General features: G+C 41.9%; 1 protein-coding gene across 6 annotated transcripts in view; it reads left to right on the plus strand.

The window, feature by feature from the left end:
- TSPAN14 (tetraspanin 14) overlaps window positions 1-17,207 on the plus strand; it is a 79,037-nt gene extending 61,830 nt beyond the window's left edge. For 5 of the 6 annotated variants that reach the window (XM_073353279.1, XM_073353283.1, XM_073353284.1 and 2 more), the window contains 6 exons: window positions 1,399-1,545; window positions 2,372-2,542; window positions 6,707-6,832; window positions 8,719-8,763; window positions 9,437-9,556; window positions 12,510-17,207. In XM_073353279.1, the coding sequence (XP_073209380.1) occupies window positions 1,399-1,545; window positions 2,372-2,542; window positions 6,707-6,832; window positions 8,719-8,763; window positions 9,437-9,556; window positions 12,510-12,581 (681 nt within the window). In that variant the 3' untranslated portion in view covers window positions 12,582-17,207. The remainder of the gene's footprint in view (window positions 1-1,398; window positions 1,546-2,371; window positions 2,543-6,706; window positions 6,833-8,718; window positions 8,764-9,436; window positions 9,557-12,509) is intronic. The other variant, XM_073353285.1, reaches the window with a different exon arrangement.
- The last annotated feature ends 31 nt before the right edge of the window (window positions 17,208-17,238 follow it).

Genomic DNA, 17,238 nt, shown 5'->3' on the forward strand with positions numbered 1-17,238 from the left:
ATATGGCTCCAGACATGCTGCTCTGAGTGGTATGGTAAGGGGGCCGGGGGGTTGGATAAGGGGCTGGGGGTCCCGGGGGACAGTCAGGGGAGGGGAACAGGGGGTGGTTGGATAGGGCAGAGGTTCTGGGGGGTGGAAAAAGGGGGGGGTTGGGTAGGGGATGGGGTCCCAGGGGGCGGCTGAGGGTGCAGGGTCCCGGGAGGGGGTAGTCAGAGCACAAGGAGCAGAGGGAGTTGCATGGGTTGGGAGTTCTGAGGGGGCAGATAGGGGGCGGGGGCCAGGCTGTTTGGGGAGGCACAGCCTTCCCTACCCAGCCCGCCATACAGTTTTGCACCCCAGCGTGGGCCTCGGCCAAAAAGTTTGCCCACCCCTGACTTAAAGAGAAAGATAAAATGAGTCCACTCTACAGCTTAGCTAAGAGCCAGTTGGCTTTTAGCTCATGTGATAGAGGTTCATGCACTAAGCTCCAGAGGTCCCCGGTTCGATCCTGCCCGCCGACAACCGTGGTCTGTCGGTGTTACAAGTGGGACAGAACACCACAGCCAGGAGGTGTGTGGGTTACAGTTGCATGTAGCCTTTTGTCTATGCACCTTTTACTCCTGTTCCAGAATTTCCTCTAAAACATCAATGTAGCATTAGTGGCTTCTCCATGCTTAATTTCTGTTTTCTTTTTAAGTGCCTTTGCATTCCCTTTACTGAAAGCCTGTCCTAGCTCTTATTTAGCATAAGACAATAACAAAATAAACTAGACTTTTTTAAAAATTTGAAACTCTTCTCTCCCATATAGTTTCAGCAGCCCTGCCTACACAAGGGTAAAAGAAAGCTTTCATTTGTGGAAAGTTGACATAAATGTGCACAGCTGCAGATTACCATGAATCAGAGTATTTTTTTTTTCTTCCTAGCTTTCTGTGTTTCCAGGTGTGAAATGGGAGAGGGGAGGATTGGGCTCTGCTATGTCTTCCTGGGGTAATCTCACTGTCTCATTCCCTCTGGGGCAGAAAGGCATCACACTGCTCACACCGCTGAGCTTCCCATCTCTCTTCCCTCTCACTCTGTCCCTTCTTTTTTTTCTGGTTTGTTGGGTGACCTGTGGGGAGGCAGGTCAGGAAGCTGGAGAAGCTGAAGGTTAGGGAGGCCTGGTGCTTGGACGGCTTGACCCTTGTGGGACATATCTGTAGGTATAATACACAAATTGGCATGTGGAAGATTGCACATTAAAATTTTTCCAGAGAGTATTTCTGTGTTATGGTAGCTATTTGCACATACATTGAATTGATAAGCAAGTATGAATGCAGGAGGATACAGAAGTAGAGCTGTGGGGGAATAAAATACGACTCCTGATCATGAAAAACGTGCTCCTTTTGTTTACCTGTTTTCCCTTGTGATTATTCTCTTTAGGGTGTATTATCTGATCTCACGAAGGTAACCCGTCTCCATGGCTTTGACCCGGTGGTACTTGTCTTGGTGGTTGGAGGAGTGATGTTTGTTCTGGGATTCGCTGGTTGTGTAGGAGCACTGAGGGAAAACATCTGCCTTCTGAAGTTCGTAAGTAACTTGGTGGTGCTGTCGGGTGGCTCAGTGCTCAGGGAAGAGAAAGGATAGTGTCCCAGTTAAAGAAGAACTGTTAAGTGAAACCAGACATTTGAATTAAGCACAGAAGTGTGTGGTAAATGTTCCTGTTGATGTGGCTGGGGGTGGTATCCACAACAGTAGTACGTTTAGACGTACCTCTTTCTTTCTCTTACATTCTGGAATAGGTTCTGATACCAGAAATCTAACTGCAACCCATAGCACTCCTAATGTCACAAAATTAGGCATTCTAGGATAGACTTCAAAAAAACAAAAAATGTTGAGAGGATTTTGTGGAAAATTTTTATAAACTATTTTTTCCTTAAGTTAAAATGCATTTCTCTTCTGAATGGTTGGTAGGTGGAACTGTGGGACCCCAGCACAGAAATTAATGCTTAACTCAGTTTTAATTCTAATGTTACACTGGATCCAGAAGCTAACAGCTTAATTGAGAAAAGAATTGAAATAAAAATCCAAGTAGCTACCTTTGTCAGGACCATTATTTTCATGTGTTGCCATCTCTGACTGGCTTATTCGTTTTTCATTATCTCTATATTACAATGGACTATGACACAGTGTCTATGTTCACTGCAGACTTTAAGATGACCAAATAAGAAGATAACTCCACCTATTGTATTTTGTTTCCCACTGTGTTTAATTTTAATTTGCCTTGTGTCTTGATCAGATTTGTACTTTGTGAGCATTTTACTGAAGTCCTTGTATCTACTTTTAATTGAGTTGAGATGTGGTTGTATTTGAAATAAGAGTTTTGTAATCTGTGCTCTGTGACTTTATTTTGCAGTTCTGTGGAGCAATTGTACTTATATTTACGTTGGAGTTGGCTGTAGCAGTGCTGGCTTTCTTGTTCCAGGACTGGGTGAGGGACCGGTTCAAGGAATTCTTTGAGAATAACATTAAATCCTACCGAGATGACATCGACCTACAGAACCTTATTGACTCACTGCAGAAAATTGTAAGTCATCCTTTAACGTGTCACATTTTCTGCCTCTCTTTTTCACCCTAAGAACAATCTTAGTCTTTGAGGTTTTCCAGTTGGGATAGCATTTAAAAAAAAAAAAATGCTCTCTCAGGAGATTTAAAAAAAAAAATAAAAAAATTACTTTAAGTTCTGCCTTCTTTGGACTGCCCTGATTTTACTTAATGGTGTCAATAGATGTGTCCCTCCAGCAAAATGAAGATAACTCTCAGTACCCTAAAATAATTCTGCAACCAAGCAAACTGCATAGCTGTTGACTTAATCATCACATCGCGTTTACATGGACTTCACTGTCCATGTACACGGACACAGTGCAGGACATTTCTGTTTCAGAAGCCTAGACCTCTACCACTTGAGCCAAAGGAGACTATCTTAAGTATAGAGGTATTGGGTCTTATCCTCAATGGGCCAGTCTCAAAGGGTACTTCTTCAGTACAGTAAGCGTGGGTGATCGACGCCCAGGTTAGCTTAGCACAGGGGTGAGCAGCCATACTCAAAGCCCTACCTGAGTTACTGTGCACTCACCTGCATGTATTACAAGGATTTCTGTGGGGCATGTCCCATAGGCTCTTGTGCTTCAGTAAGCTGAGCTGCTTTCTGGTTCTTTCAAAATGATTTGTTGGAGAACTTCTCTGCCCTTCTGGGTACGTGGGAAGGCGTTGCAGGCCTATCAGCACTCAAGTGATTTAGCTTGTGTCCTGCAAAGTTGGCAAGTTACCAGCCTGACTGAAAGCAGAACCTGGGCTCTAACCCTGGGCCAGCTAGCCCAGATTGAAAGTACCACTACACTCAGATGAGAGGTCTGTGTGTGTGGAGAGGAGGGGAGTTAAGAGCAACACCTTGTGCAATGAAGGCCTTTCCTAAAGAGTAAGACAAGTCTACTAATGGGAGTGGTGCTAACATTCCATTCATTAGAGGACAATGGCATGCATGCACACACCAGGATATTACAAGTCCTACAGTAATAATTGAGTGGTGGTTTTCAGATCAGTTGGCCAACAGCTTCGTACCATAATATAAGTATGCAAGGCAAAGCACACCTCTAATGCTACCCATGTGCTCAGTAAGCACTTCATCAGGGACAAACTTTGGCCCTTCAAAGAATAACCATTGTGTATGTGAGCTCACACAGGCTGTGGTGAAGGGGGTTAACTTCCTCTGTTCAGTGTTTTTCCCCCCATGGCACACAAGATTTTTATAGGCAATTTCTTTCCAGCCTTTACAGGCTAAGAACCAGAAATCAGTCTCTTTGCTAAGGATTCAGAAACTGTTAACAATGCTATTTTGCACTTGCATTCCACTTGGATGGTTGATGCAAGCAGTGCCCCAATGCTCTTTTTGTCCATTCATCCAGGTGTTAACCACTAGATGTAGAAGTGGTTAAGCACTAGCAGAAAGACTGACTCAGATAGTCATATAGATTCTTGGAGATGTTCTAATTCTCAGATTTCTACACTGGCAGATGCCATAGGCAATTTGTGCAATGTGTTGCTCTTTAATAGATCCGATTAGGTCACCACAGCTCATTCTTACCTGTTCGCAATGAGTTCTCAGCATCAGTAAATGTCTCAGCTCAGCATACTATTTTCATGCTTCCTGGTGTTGCTATTGATCCAGGTTTAATACAATGAGACAGGCTAATGTGCTAAGCTGATTTACAGGTGAACCCTTATTAAATGCTCTCAATAAAAATAAAAGGCTAAATTTCCCCAAAAGAGAGTTCCACAGCTAGATTATCAGGTTAAGAAATGTGGAAATAAAGCCAGAAAATCTCTGAATAAGCCCGTCACTCACCCACAGTGGGGAACACGGTTAGGCAACAGGGAAACAACTTGACATCCATCACTAAATGTAGCTCTGTAAGATTGAGGAGACCCTTCAAGAAGGTACTGCCATATTCTTTCAGTGCCATGTTGAAATCCATCTTCTAACTAGGCACGGGCTGACTTGCAGTGCCTTCAATATGTGACTCTGGGCTAGTGAAGAGCTTTTTGTATACAGCTCATTGCATTGACTAATGCAAAGTCATATTACCTTGTGGCTTACATTTGAGCAGGGCTTCTCCTTTATAGCCTTACTTTACTTACGCAGACTGATTGGCATTTTTAGTAGGAGCATGGCTTCTAGCAGTGATTTTTTTGGGTGAGTGGAGCAGGGGAGAGTGGGAAGGGAGAAGGGGTGGATGAAAAGGCCGAAACCCACTTGCTGCTGTCTCCAAGTTTTTATGTACAACCTCTGAAACATATTGATTTAAAGAAGTAGAGGGAAGGTATTGACACAGAATTATTTTTAGCAGTTTTTTCCCCCTCCTTCTAGCCACTACTGCAAACCTTTTTTCCTCCAAAGTTAATGCATTTTTTCTGAATCACCCAAACTATTGTGACACTGTCCATTCTGAAACAAACTTATTTTCCAGTGTTGTCTGTTGGATGTTGCTGTTCCTGAAGTTACTGTTGATTAGTTTTTTCTTTCTAATGGAACACATTATATTTGGTCCACACTTCCCATAACATTTTAAAATTATAATGGAGACTTTTGAAAATGTCTTGTTTCATTAATCAGGCTATTTTCTCTGGATCAGTAAATTTGTTTGTTTGATTCTTTGTCTTGTTAGCTCAAATCATGTATATATCTTTTTGGTGAAAAAGTTTCAGGAATGTATTTCTGATTAAGCTTTGTAAATTTCATGGGTTTTGTATACAAATTTCACAGTAAAATGGGGATGGGAAAATCCTACTTTGTAGTGGAGATTTCAGGTGTTTAATTACAGTTTCATAAAACACTGACATTTTAGGAAAGTTCAAGCTCTGTAACATTTTTCTGTATTTGCTTATGGCAAATGTTTGTGTAACTGGTCTGTGGAGGGTGGGACAAAGTTGTACCCCTATAATTGTTCAAAATTTGCTAGTTGTAGTTTTGCTTTGCTTAACAGTACCTCGTCTAAAGTATAAAAACACATACATCGCTTGATTAATATGAGAATCAAGTCCGCTTTATATAAAATGGGTACAGTGTGGGTGGACAGTGGAAGTGCATGGTTTCCATAATGTATCTACCCGAACCCAATGGGATCAACTCATAGAAGTGAAGTGATATTTCATTTTCTGAGGCCAAGTCTGTCCATGGCCTTTCTTCTGATACTACCATTTAGAGTGCCAGTTGTGATGACATTTCTTGTCATGTTAATGTCTGTCCCCAGGAACTGGACGGAAGTTACAATTTTAACAGATACCCTGGTATAGAGCAATGGTTTTCAAGCTGCGGATCTGCAACCCAGTAGTGGGTCGCGGAATGTAAGGCACTGGGTCATAGCAGCTCCGGTCAGCACTGCTGACCGGGCTGTTAAAAGTCCCATCGGTGGTGCTGCCCAGCTAAGGCAGGCTAGTCCTACCTGTTCTGACACTGCACTGCACCCCGGAAACGGCCAGCAGGAGATCTGGCTCCTAGGTGGGGGCGGGGAAACGGGGCTCTGTGCGCTGCCCCCACCCCAAGCACTGGCTCTGCAGTCCCATTGGCTGGTTTCCGGCCAATGGGAGCTGGGGGGGGGGGAGCCATGCAAAGCTGCTTGAATGTCTCTGCCTAAGAGCCAGACCTGCTGCTGGCCGCTTCTGGGGTGCAGCGCGGTCTGCGGTGCTAAGACAGGCAGGAAGCCTGCGTTAGCACCCCTGCTGCATCGCTGACTGGGAGCCACTCGAGGTAAGCCTGTACCCCAATACCCTGCCCTGACCCTGAGCCCGCGCCCCAACACGGATCCCCTTCCTGCAATCCAAACCCCTCCTCCCTGGCCCCACCGCAGAGCCCGCACCCCCAGCCCAAAGCCCTAAGCCCCTCCCAAACCCCTCATCCCCAACTCCTTTGGGTCGTGGGCATCAACATTTTCTTCAACTGGGTCACCTGAAAAAAAGTTTGAAAACCACTGGTCTAGGGTAAGCAACATGGAGCTGGATACTAGGGTCTTCAGAATTCTACTTCTTGCTTGGCCATTGATTCACCGGGTGGCCTTCGACAAGTCACTTTACCTCTCCATCTCGGTTTCTCTGTCTGTTAAACTGAACTGATAACACTTGTCTATCTCACAGAGCTATTATGAGGACAATTCTCTTTATACAGCACTTCTAAGTTTTTCTTCATCTGTTGCAGAACCATTGCTGTGGTGCTCAGGGGCCAGATGACTGGGATCTTAACATTTACTTCAACTGCAGCACTGAAAGCAAAAGTCGTGAGAAGTGTGGGGTTCCCTTTTCCTGCTGTGTACCTGATCCTGCTGTGAGTTGTTTCCTGGCTTTGTATTTCTATATTATTACTGGAGAATTTTGAAAGGATGTGCTTCCTGAATATGCTGTAATGTCTAGGGTTTTAAGAAGAAGGGAAATAAAGATTGGGAGGAAGAGAAAATATGCTGGAAATAAACTCTCTCTCTTTTTCTTTGTGTTTGGGGGTGGGGAGAGTATGAAAAGACTTAAAGAAAAAGAACAGGAAGAGTAAATGAAGATGATGGAGGGGAGAGCCTCTGAGAATAGATGCTACACTTGCTCCTATCTTGCTGGAAAATCTGTCTCACTGTACATTGCTATTCCAAATTCCTCAGAGATCCAAAGAAACCTTATAGTCTATTGCTGAAAAACACTGGTGTCGGAACTAGAGAAACTATTTTTGTATCCCTGAAGCCCATGGATGTTGGATATTGTTTTGTTAGAAATCCATTGTTTCCTTGAGTTCCTGGTCTCTTGTTCCCAAAGCTGATGGGACCTGGGAGCTCTGTCTGAGCAGTGTGCTCAGTCCCTAGGGTGAAGGGGGTATCTTAAAACTGTTCTATACCCACCCCTGTGATAGATAAAATAGCACGGGCTCACTGGCTCTGCTGATAAAATGAGTAATCATATTGGCCTCAGTGGGATTTATGCGCCTTAGTGCTTTGCTGGATTCGGGCCCAAAAGCAGTCTGTCTGGCTTGCTTGCCTGGCTGCGACATGAACCTTGAGTTGGACATGAGGACTGTAGTATCTCAGTGCTTCAGAAGAGATTTGAAGGACACCCCTTTCTCAGGGTTTGATTATTCTTTATTTTTTTTAATAGCAGTCTGAATTAGTCGCACTCAGTTTGATTTAATCACAAACTTGTTGTTTCTGGCATTCAGTACTGTGAAACACCTCTTTGCACAAAATGTTATTTTTGGCATTTAATTCCTATAACTGCAAATTATGGTAAATTGACAACTATAATTATGAAGCAAATAGGTTTTCATTTTTATTTTATTTTAATTTTTTTGCTTTCCTCTTAACAAAACTGTGGTCTTGAAATGAATCTCAATATTACTCACACACACAAGTGTCTCTGTATCCATTGAAGCCACAAGTAATTTCAGTGATCTTTGTGCTCTGTAAGGCTTAGAGTTCAGTACGCTTCAATGTCAGGTCCTATTTTCAGGGTTTGTTAGAATTTTAGAGTCTGATTACTTGGTAGACTTTTGAACTAAATGCACTAAAAATAATCTAAGTCAAATAGCTTGTGATCTTGTAGGAGTCCAGCTGTTAGCTGATCAAAATCACAAACATGCCACCAAAAGGGGAAAGGAGGGGAGCACGACTGGCTTACAAAAATCCCCTACACTCTTGTGTAAATAAATAGGCTGTTTTTGTTTTGTTTTGTTTTTTAATCCCGTCTCCAAAACGTTCAACTGTTGTTGCGTGGGACTTCAGCCACGCAACTCCGTAAAGCTGGTTGAAGTTAGTTGGCTGAAGTGACAGAAGTCTTTGAAGGTGTAGGTATTGGATCGTTAGTATTTCAAGAAATAGGTGTTAGAGATGTCTGCAGAGTAGTGATACAGCTGAGCGAGCTGTAATTTATGATGTTGGGTTGGCCTTGGTGATGAAAATTGAGGGTGGAAGAAACAAGATTGTAAGGATGTGTGGGGCCTATAAAGTAATGGGATAACATATCCATATACTTCAGCATGTCTCATGGTCTTATAAAAAGATAAGCTTTTTTTTAAAAAAAAAAATGCAATAGTGGAGCATGAACAGAAGATAGAATAGTTCCCTCAGTTGGTGTTGGTTGTAGTTTGATCACGAGTCTTCTAACAGATAAACAATGTCCTGTGAACTCAAGCTGGTAGGATTGTATTAATATTTCTAACTTTTTCCCCCTTCCCAGCAAAAGGTTGTGAATACACAGTGTGGATATGACATCAGAGCACAGGTGAGTATCTGCTACCTAAAGTGTTGGTGTTTCTAGCTGGTGGTGGTTCAGATGTGTGATCTAACACACTGATAAATTAGATTGGGTCACTCTTTTCGAAAAACTTAAATATTTTGGCCTATCTTTTTAAATTTGAGAAACTAAGAGTAATAGTCAATGTTTATGCAGGAGCGATAAAATAGAGCAGCAAGGGAAAACTATAAGAACAAACAACTGAATGCTGGACTATACCATCACCTGCATGGAAGCTGCCCTGGGGATTTTCTGTAGCCAGTGAGAGGGTCTGCCTGTACTAGGGACAGGTGGAGAGAGACAGTGGATACGTTTAATTGGTGGGAGGTGGTGAGGTAGCGCTGTTATCATTGAAAGAAGAGACTCAAAGTTCAAGTGTATTCCAAATAAGTTCCTACAATTCTGGTTATTTATCAGAACTTTTGAAGGGTGTTCCTAATTAATAGTCAATTTGCAGCAAGAAATATGTACTGATTCATGAAGCTCAAGACAATCTGAGTTACAAGTCTCTAGTTCTTGTACTTCTGGATTCCTTTTAAAAATACTAGTTCTGTCAACTACAGACCCATACAAAGAAATGTTGCCTGCATAGTTCTAGTAAATATAAACGAAAAAGTAACATGCTTCCCCCTTCTTCCCCCCCCCCCCCTCATCTACCCAGAAGAAAAACCGATGGGACAACTTAATTTTCACGAAGGGTTGTATCCCTGCTCTTGAAGCTTGGCTACCCCGAAACATCTACATTGTTGCAGGAGCCTTCATAGCTATCTCATTGCTGCAGGTCAGTGGTTTCATTCTTCTACTGCCACAGTAAAAGCTTCAGCCTCACATCTTCTGTCTACTATAAGGTAGTTGAAGGGAGGAAAACAATACAGTAACGCCTCACTTAAAGTCGTCCCAGTTAACGTTGCTCAGTTGTTACGTTGCTGATCAATTAGGGAACATGCTCATTTAAAGTTGCAAAATGCTCCCTTATAACGTCGTTTGGCAGTCACCTGCTTTGTCCACTGCTTGCAGGAAGAGCAGCCCGTTGCAGCTAGCTGGTGGGGGCTTGGAACCAAGGTGGACCAACAGCCCCCCTATCAGCTTCCCCGCTCCCCTAAGTTCCCTGTGCAGCAGCCGCCCAGCAGGCTATCAATTGCTGACAGTTCAGCTGTCCCTCCCCCCACTGCCGTGCATCTCCTGCCCTTTGCCTTGAAGCTGCTCCCCGAGCCTCCTGCTTGCTGTGCAGGGGCAGGGACCAGAGAGGGGCTAATGTCAGGGTGTCCCCCTCCCTCCTGCTCCTGCACCCCGCTTACCCCATCTTCCGTAGAGCAGCGGGGACACACGAGAGGTTTCAGCACGGAGGGAGCTTCCTGGCAGCAGCTGGTCTCTCAGCTTGCTGATCTACTTAATAAGGCAGTGCCTTTAAGAGTGGGGTCAGCATACTTAAAGGGGAAATGCGCCCCTCTCTCTCTCTCTCTCTCTCTCTCTAAAACACACACACGGTTTGTGTCTCTGTCTCTGTCTGCCATGCTGTCTCCCCTCCCTCCATTCGTGCTGCCTTGTAGAGTGTGAGGCTACATTAAAAACAATGAGTTAACCCTTGAGGGCTCAGGCAGTTGCTAGCTCATCATTTAGCAGTAAGGCATTCCCTGGGAAATATCCCACCCTCTGACTTCACCACCTCAACCAAGCTTCACAATCATCATCGCTCTGAACAGTATTAAATTGTTTAAAACTTATACTCTGTGTGTGTGTGTATGTATGTATGTATAATATAGTCTTTTTTTGGTCTGGCAAAAAAAAAATCTCTGGAACCTAACCTCCCTATTTACATTAATTCTTATGGATTCGCTTAATATCGTTTTGCTTAAAGTTGCATTTTTCAGGAACATAACTACAACATTAAGTGAGGAGTTACTGTATTTTAGAAACTTTGAAATCCTTGCGTTTTGCAAAGTATGGCAAAAAATTTAACACTGTGTTTTTGAAGGATGAAAGTATGTGGTTTTATTTTAATTTCTTAGCTTTGTGAAATATTAAGTCTCTCTTTAAGGAAAAAAAATGCATGGCTTTTAGGTTTTTTTAAAATTGCTAGTAAGGACAAGGCTGCAAAGTGCGGAGGTGTTGTTGTGACCTCTCATTTCCATAGACCTATGTTCAAGCTTGCCTTTGTCACAAGTTAACATGGATTTGCTGGTCTCGTTGCACTTTCATGCCCCTTTTCATCAATATCCTAAAATCACCACATGGTCTGGTACCAATGAACCTATTTGGTAATCTGTGCTCAGGAGAAGCCCAGGACTAGAATAGTGACGATGTCTGATCTTTAACTGGCTCGTCTTCAAGATCATAGAAGTCTTCAGTGACTAGATCTTCTCCTTAAATCAGTAAATTATTTTACATTGCATGATGGACCCACAATGAAATGTAATCTGAGAAAATTGAACTTCCTCTTAAATTTTCAAAAATGGCCCAATTTTTTGTGAAAAATATGAAAGTTTTACCGATTTTTGAACACGTGCACACCCACAACCTTTTTCCAAAATTTATTTTCAACCCAAACCAGTTTTCATTGAAACATTGCAAAACTTTGAATGTTGGGGGCGGAGGGGTTAATTTGAAAAAAGGCCATTTTTGGTGAAAGGCTCAAAATGATATGATGACATTTTTCACACTAAGGTTTGTGGTAAATGTTTCATTCCTTTGGCACAGTTAAATGTGAATTAAATGTACAAAAAGCTTTCAAAGTGGAATATTGACTGAAAGAGAGAGATAGGGTCAGGCTATATGATATCAGAGGGATGGAATGCAAGCCATATGAGCAAAGACTGAAAGAATTGGGTATACTTAGTCTGGAAAAGAGGAAATTAAGGGGTGGGGGGGATGTATGTGGTTTTCAAATACTTGAAAGGTTCCCCTAAAAAAAGATGGAGAAAAGTATTTTTCTGTCTTGTCACAGAGGGCAGGGTAAAGGACAATGTGTTCAAACTACTGCATAGCAGATTTAGATGAAATTCTCAGGAAAAACTTCCTAACTGTAAGAACAGTAGGACAATGGAACAGACTGCCTAGGGAGGTTGTGGAAGCTCCTACTCCGGAGGTTTTCAAAGGGAAGTTGGACAGCCGTCTGTCTTGGATGGTTTAGACACAACAAATCCTGCATTTTGGCAGCGGGTTAGACTGAGTAGATGACCCTTGCAGTCCCTTCTAACTCTCTGATTTTATAAATCTTCAAGTTGGATCACTGAACTGGGCAGAAAAATGGAAATGCCTGAAATGTTTAAAAGTAATTGAAATGATGGGAGAGTGTTAGACCTAAAGGAACCTCGCTGAACCTGGCTTCCCACTCTGACACACAGAAGTCATATGATTGTTCCCAGTAGAAGTGTTACATGAAAGCATCTTTTTTTTTTTTTTTTTTTAATCACCAGCTTTTTGTTTTATGGGCCAGATTATGCCACCCTTACCCTCATTGGGTAGTGTGTAGCTATTTGGGTGAGAAGTCCCCGAGTCTGCAAATATCTTAAGCATAACTTCACTCACATGAGTAGTTTCATTAACTTTAATGGGAATACTCATTTGAGAAGAGTTATACATGTGCTTAAGTGTTTGCAGAATTGGAGCCTGACTAAGGGTAGCAGAATCTGTCCCTTTACTCAGAGCAACCTCACAACTTGGTAATCTCCAGAATGTGCATTTTCCCTCTGAGACTGCTTACAGGTTTTGTGTCTTTTTGTGTTTGTCTTTAGATTTTTGGGATTTTCCTGGCCAGGTCACTGATTTCAGATATTGAAGTTGTAAAGGCAAGTCATCTTTTCTGAAGATGAAAGCAGACACCAGCTGTGAAGACAAATACATTTCACTGCTATTGATTTGACATCAAGGTGAAAAGAAATTGAGAGACACACGGGCCTTGGAGTGCTCCAGGTTTTAAAAGCCTTATTTTTGTATCAGCCAGATGTTACTCTGCTTCTGCTTTTGCTGCAGGCTGGTGCAGAAAGAAGACACTGCTTCCTCCTCCTAACCCTCTTCTCCCCAACGCAACCTGTTTCTTTTTCCAAGAGGAAGACTAGATTTAAACCTCTTTTGGTGTGGAAGACATTTCTCTAAACCTATGAGGGATGGACTGAAACACTTCAGTAAGCAGAAATGGAAACTGCTGTAAACCAGTCCCTTACCTTGAAGAACTTGCTGCTGTAAGGCCTGTTTTGTCTTGGCTCCCAGCTACCATCACTGGAGGTTGCAAATGTTGCGTTCGTTATGTGGATCATAGCTGCATCTGTTGTGGTGTTTGTCATGGTCTTAGAGGAGAGTGTCCTAAAGATCGACAATGACCCCATTGATGGAATAGGCAAAGGAGGTTACTTAACGTCTATTCTCAAAACGTTGTAGTCTGTTCTCGAAACACCAAGCATTTCATTGCATCCTATGTAAGTGGAAGGCCCAGGCAGTTATGTCATTTGATTATTGGGAGTCATGATAGTCTTGGTATTAGAGACTGTAAAGAAATGTCATTAAGTCTCCAGTTGTCAGATGGAACCTCAGCTGAGCAGAAGTAGGGAATGTCCCTATATGAGCTAATGTAGATATTTCAGTAGGGACTCAAATGCTTGAGTAACAGAAGCCACTTATTTTGAAAGTTCTTGCCAACATAAGTTTCTCAAGAGAGAGTAATTTAATTATATATTGATAGCATAGTTGGAAATCTTTTCATGAGGATAGGTGGATTCTCTGATGCTATTACTCCTGTTTAGATGTTTGTAAATAGTTTTAATTTATCAAGGAGAAAATCTCACCGTTTGCTTACACTGTTTTGTAGAGCAATTACTTCTAAAAAGAGTGATATCTGCTGGGCTGAAGGCATTTAACAATTCTGCTTGGTACAAGAGATCACTGAATATGCGATTGTATCTGTCAAGAGCTCTCTAGTCTGCCATCTGTTCTCTTTCACACCTGTCCACTACACTGTTGTTTATCATCTTCTTTGACTGTTGATTGCTATAGTAGGACTAAAAAGACATTCAAGGACAAGCTAAACTCTGTCAGACCTTTGATTCAGGATTTTCCAGGCTAGTCAAAAGCTAATATAATATACATAAGAGTCTAGTGGAGCACTGGAGTTACTAGCATTAATTTATTTTAAGAAATTGTTTGAATGCATTGTTGTTTCCTGTTCCATTTGTCCTTTGCTGCTCAGCCTTTCCTGCAAAAATGCCAGATCCAGTCATGTTGAAGAAATGCTCAGAGCTGTGCCTCCAGAATAATGCTTTAGGCCCTGGCCCAAAGTGAGTGCAACTCCCATTGAAGTAAAACGGGTATGGCTCCTGTTTACACCAGGGATGAAATTAAGTCCTTATGACATTTCCTGCAAACTGGTGTGCTTAAGACCTGATCCAAAGTCTATGGAGGCCGATGGAAAGACTCCCATTGACTTCAGTGGGCTTTGGATCTGGCCTGTAGTGCTAGTCCAAACCGCTCTTCTGATCTTCTGTGAAATCAAAAATCAGAGTACAACTAACTGTAACAACTGAAATGTGTGATACATAATAAGGAACGCTTTTAAATAGCTGTTGCAGTGTCAATTTTACTATGGGCTATTTACTAACAAAACTGTTCACTGCTTGTAATGGCACCCTATTTTTCAGGGATAGCAATTATTTGCAGTGCCTAATGTTGTGTAAATTCTAGTAAAGTATATATTTTTGTAATTATATTTTACTATATTGATGCTTGTTTCCAAAGTGTTATGCTTTCTTAGAATGCCAAACTTCTGATTACATCTTTTTATGTACATGTGTTTAACCTTGTGTGTGTTATCTAAGTATTAATGAGCAATTCACTGGAAGAAAGGTGGTACCAGTAGGGATCTGTACCAGCCTTTCTTGCATGAAAGCTAGAAGAAGGCTGCTTTGACATTCTGTGAAACATTTCATGGACAATGCTGTATTTTGTATGTGGCTTTCAGCTGAGCTTTCATGTTTCTTTTTCTGACCAATGACTGAGATGGAACGGGAAAAGGAAGCCTGTCTAAGAATGGCTGATTTCCTCAGAGACCGACACAGAATACAGTGTCTATTGTATCCTTCTACATGACCTGAAGGTAAAATCTCCAGCCATATACTGTGATTTTTTTCTTTGATCTTCAACAAGAAGAAAAACAGTAAGTAGGAGAAGCTGGAAAGAGGGCAAAAGAAGCTGCTTCTACAGAGCCCTGAAACTGAAATCTGTGCCACATGTTTGCTGGATCTATTGCAGCGGTAACAGACTTAAACTCTCTGCTGATATTTGCATTTAGTAGGTAGCACAGCAATGTCTATAATTATTGCTTCAAGTTCTTCCACTAAGAACATCGGTTTGCAGCGCCAGACAACCCGAGGCTTAAAGCCACATCAACCAATTTATGCTTGTGACCTGTGACAATACAGTAATCCATTTAGTTTGAAAACACTACATTCGGTTTGTGAAATGTAGCCACCTGCATTGCAGCTAGGGAATAGATTTCACTATTCTCTGAACTTGTGAAGAGGTAGCGCTTTCCTGAAAGACCAATAAAACCAGCAGGCCATTTCTTTAGCTGGGGAAAATCAACACAGGTCCACTAGCTTCGTTGGACCTACCCCAACACCAGCTGAGGATCTGGGCAGGTGTAAGATCTCTCCGTCGTTCTCTGTATCATCAGGTTTCTTCTGCTTGCTTGATGGCAAATTAGTGTCTAACTCCTCTTGTCTTATCAATCGTGTCTTCTGTGCAAAACAAAATTAATCTGAAGTGTAGCTTTTCACAATTAGGTGCTTATTCCTGTTGCTTTTACTACTGTTAACACTTAAAGTTAATAGCAGCTATTTACAACACTCTTGTAAATAATGCTTAATGCCTCACGAAAGCAGAGAAAAGGGTTTTATTATCATTTTTCACTTCTTTCTGCTTCTGAATTTTCAAAAGTGCCTAAATCCCACATACAAAAGTGACTCGGGGATTTAGAAGCCTAAGTGTATTTAAAAGTGACTTTCAATGTGGGACTTTGGCTCCTAAGTCACTTAGGTACTTCTGGAAATTTTGTTCCCAGCCATTTTAAAGAGCAGTTCTGCTGGCAGTGGCAAATATAGTTCGCAAAAACTAGATCCCTGAATTGATATGAAAGATGAACATTTGCCCGTTGCTTACTAAACACACCTTTAAATAGAACATCCTTTATGAACCTGCAGTGCCTTAATTGCTAGAGATATGTAGGTTCTGATTGCCTGAGTCCTGCAAAGCTTAACCAGTTAACTGCTTCTGCTGCCTCTAAGGCTCCTAATGAGGAGCAACTCAAATCATTCCACCGCCAAACTTCATAAATGCTTGAAGTTGAGATCTCAACGGTAGCATTCAGACCAAGTCCACCACACTACAATAGAAACAAGTTCTTTTTTTGTTTTTTGTTTTTTTAATGAAGATATCAGATGTGAACTTTAACTTATATGACCTGAACTTGAGAGACAAAAGCAGAACTAATGGACTGGGCTATGAGACGACATTTAATTTCTAGGAAGTGAGTGCTCTTATTTCTGGGATACTTTATCTTTATTTAGTTTTTCACCGTTATGAGTGACAGTGATAATGGGCTTTGGTCTCCGCATAGTGCACCTTGATTCAGACACAACTGCTTATGGATCAAGATGAGAATAGATTCTTTTGTGAGCCCCAGACTGAGCAAAGCACAGAGAAGTGTATCCCCTTCCCAAAGGAGCACCCCCCCCTGGGAATCTGAACAATGCACCCCATGTTGCAATGACCTTTTGTACAGCACAAGAAGGCTGGAGTGTGCTCCCATCAGAGTCTGTCAAGGCTGCTCCACAACTCAGCCTGAGCTGTGTGTCAAGCTGCTCCCCTCTTTTCCAGAAGCTAGACATGTAGCTTTAACAGTGTTTCTAGTCCACAAAGGGATGGATCAAACTCTGCTCCCCAGTTGGTTTCCCTGGGGTTTGGTTTCTTTTTCTTCCAATACCTTTGTCTTCTAAGCCTTAAAATAAATTGACTTAATATATCAAACCTCATGTCTTTCCTCACTGGACCTGTGTTTTCTTTTCAGCTCTGAGACTTGTTGGATCCAACCATTTGTAAATTGAGTGGTTTTTATTGCTGAGGTTTAAATTCTCTATTGATGCTTTTGATGACCAGCACAAACAAAGGAGACGGTGTGCCTTTAGCATATGTGCTTTTGTTATGTTTTTACATCGAGACCTTTTTAATTCATTCTTACGTTGCACTCCCAGCTGCCAAATGTTGCTTATGATTTATTGCACAGATGCTTTGTATGGTCTGCCAATGTCAAAGATTGTAATTAAGTGTTGAAAGCCAGTGTAAAAGTGTTTCAAGGAGAACTGTAAAATGCATTGTAGAGAAACAGTGGCTAAATTTGCAGTCCCTAAAATTTGTATAAATAAAGTTAATTTTCATTACATGTATCACTCTTTTTAATTTTATTTTTTTTAAGAA

Source organism: Lepidochelys kempii, chromosome 7, assembly GCF_965140265.1.
Source record: "Lepidochelys kempii isolate rLepKem1 chromosome 7, rLepKem1.hap2, whole genome shotgun sequence".
NCBI lineage: Eukaryota > Metazoa > Chordata > Testudines > Cheloniidae > Lepidochelys > Lepidochelys kempii.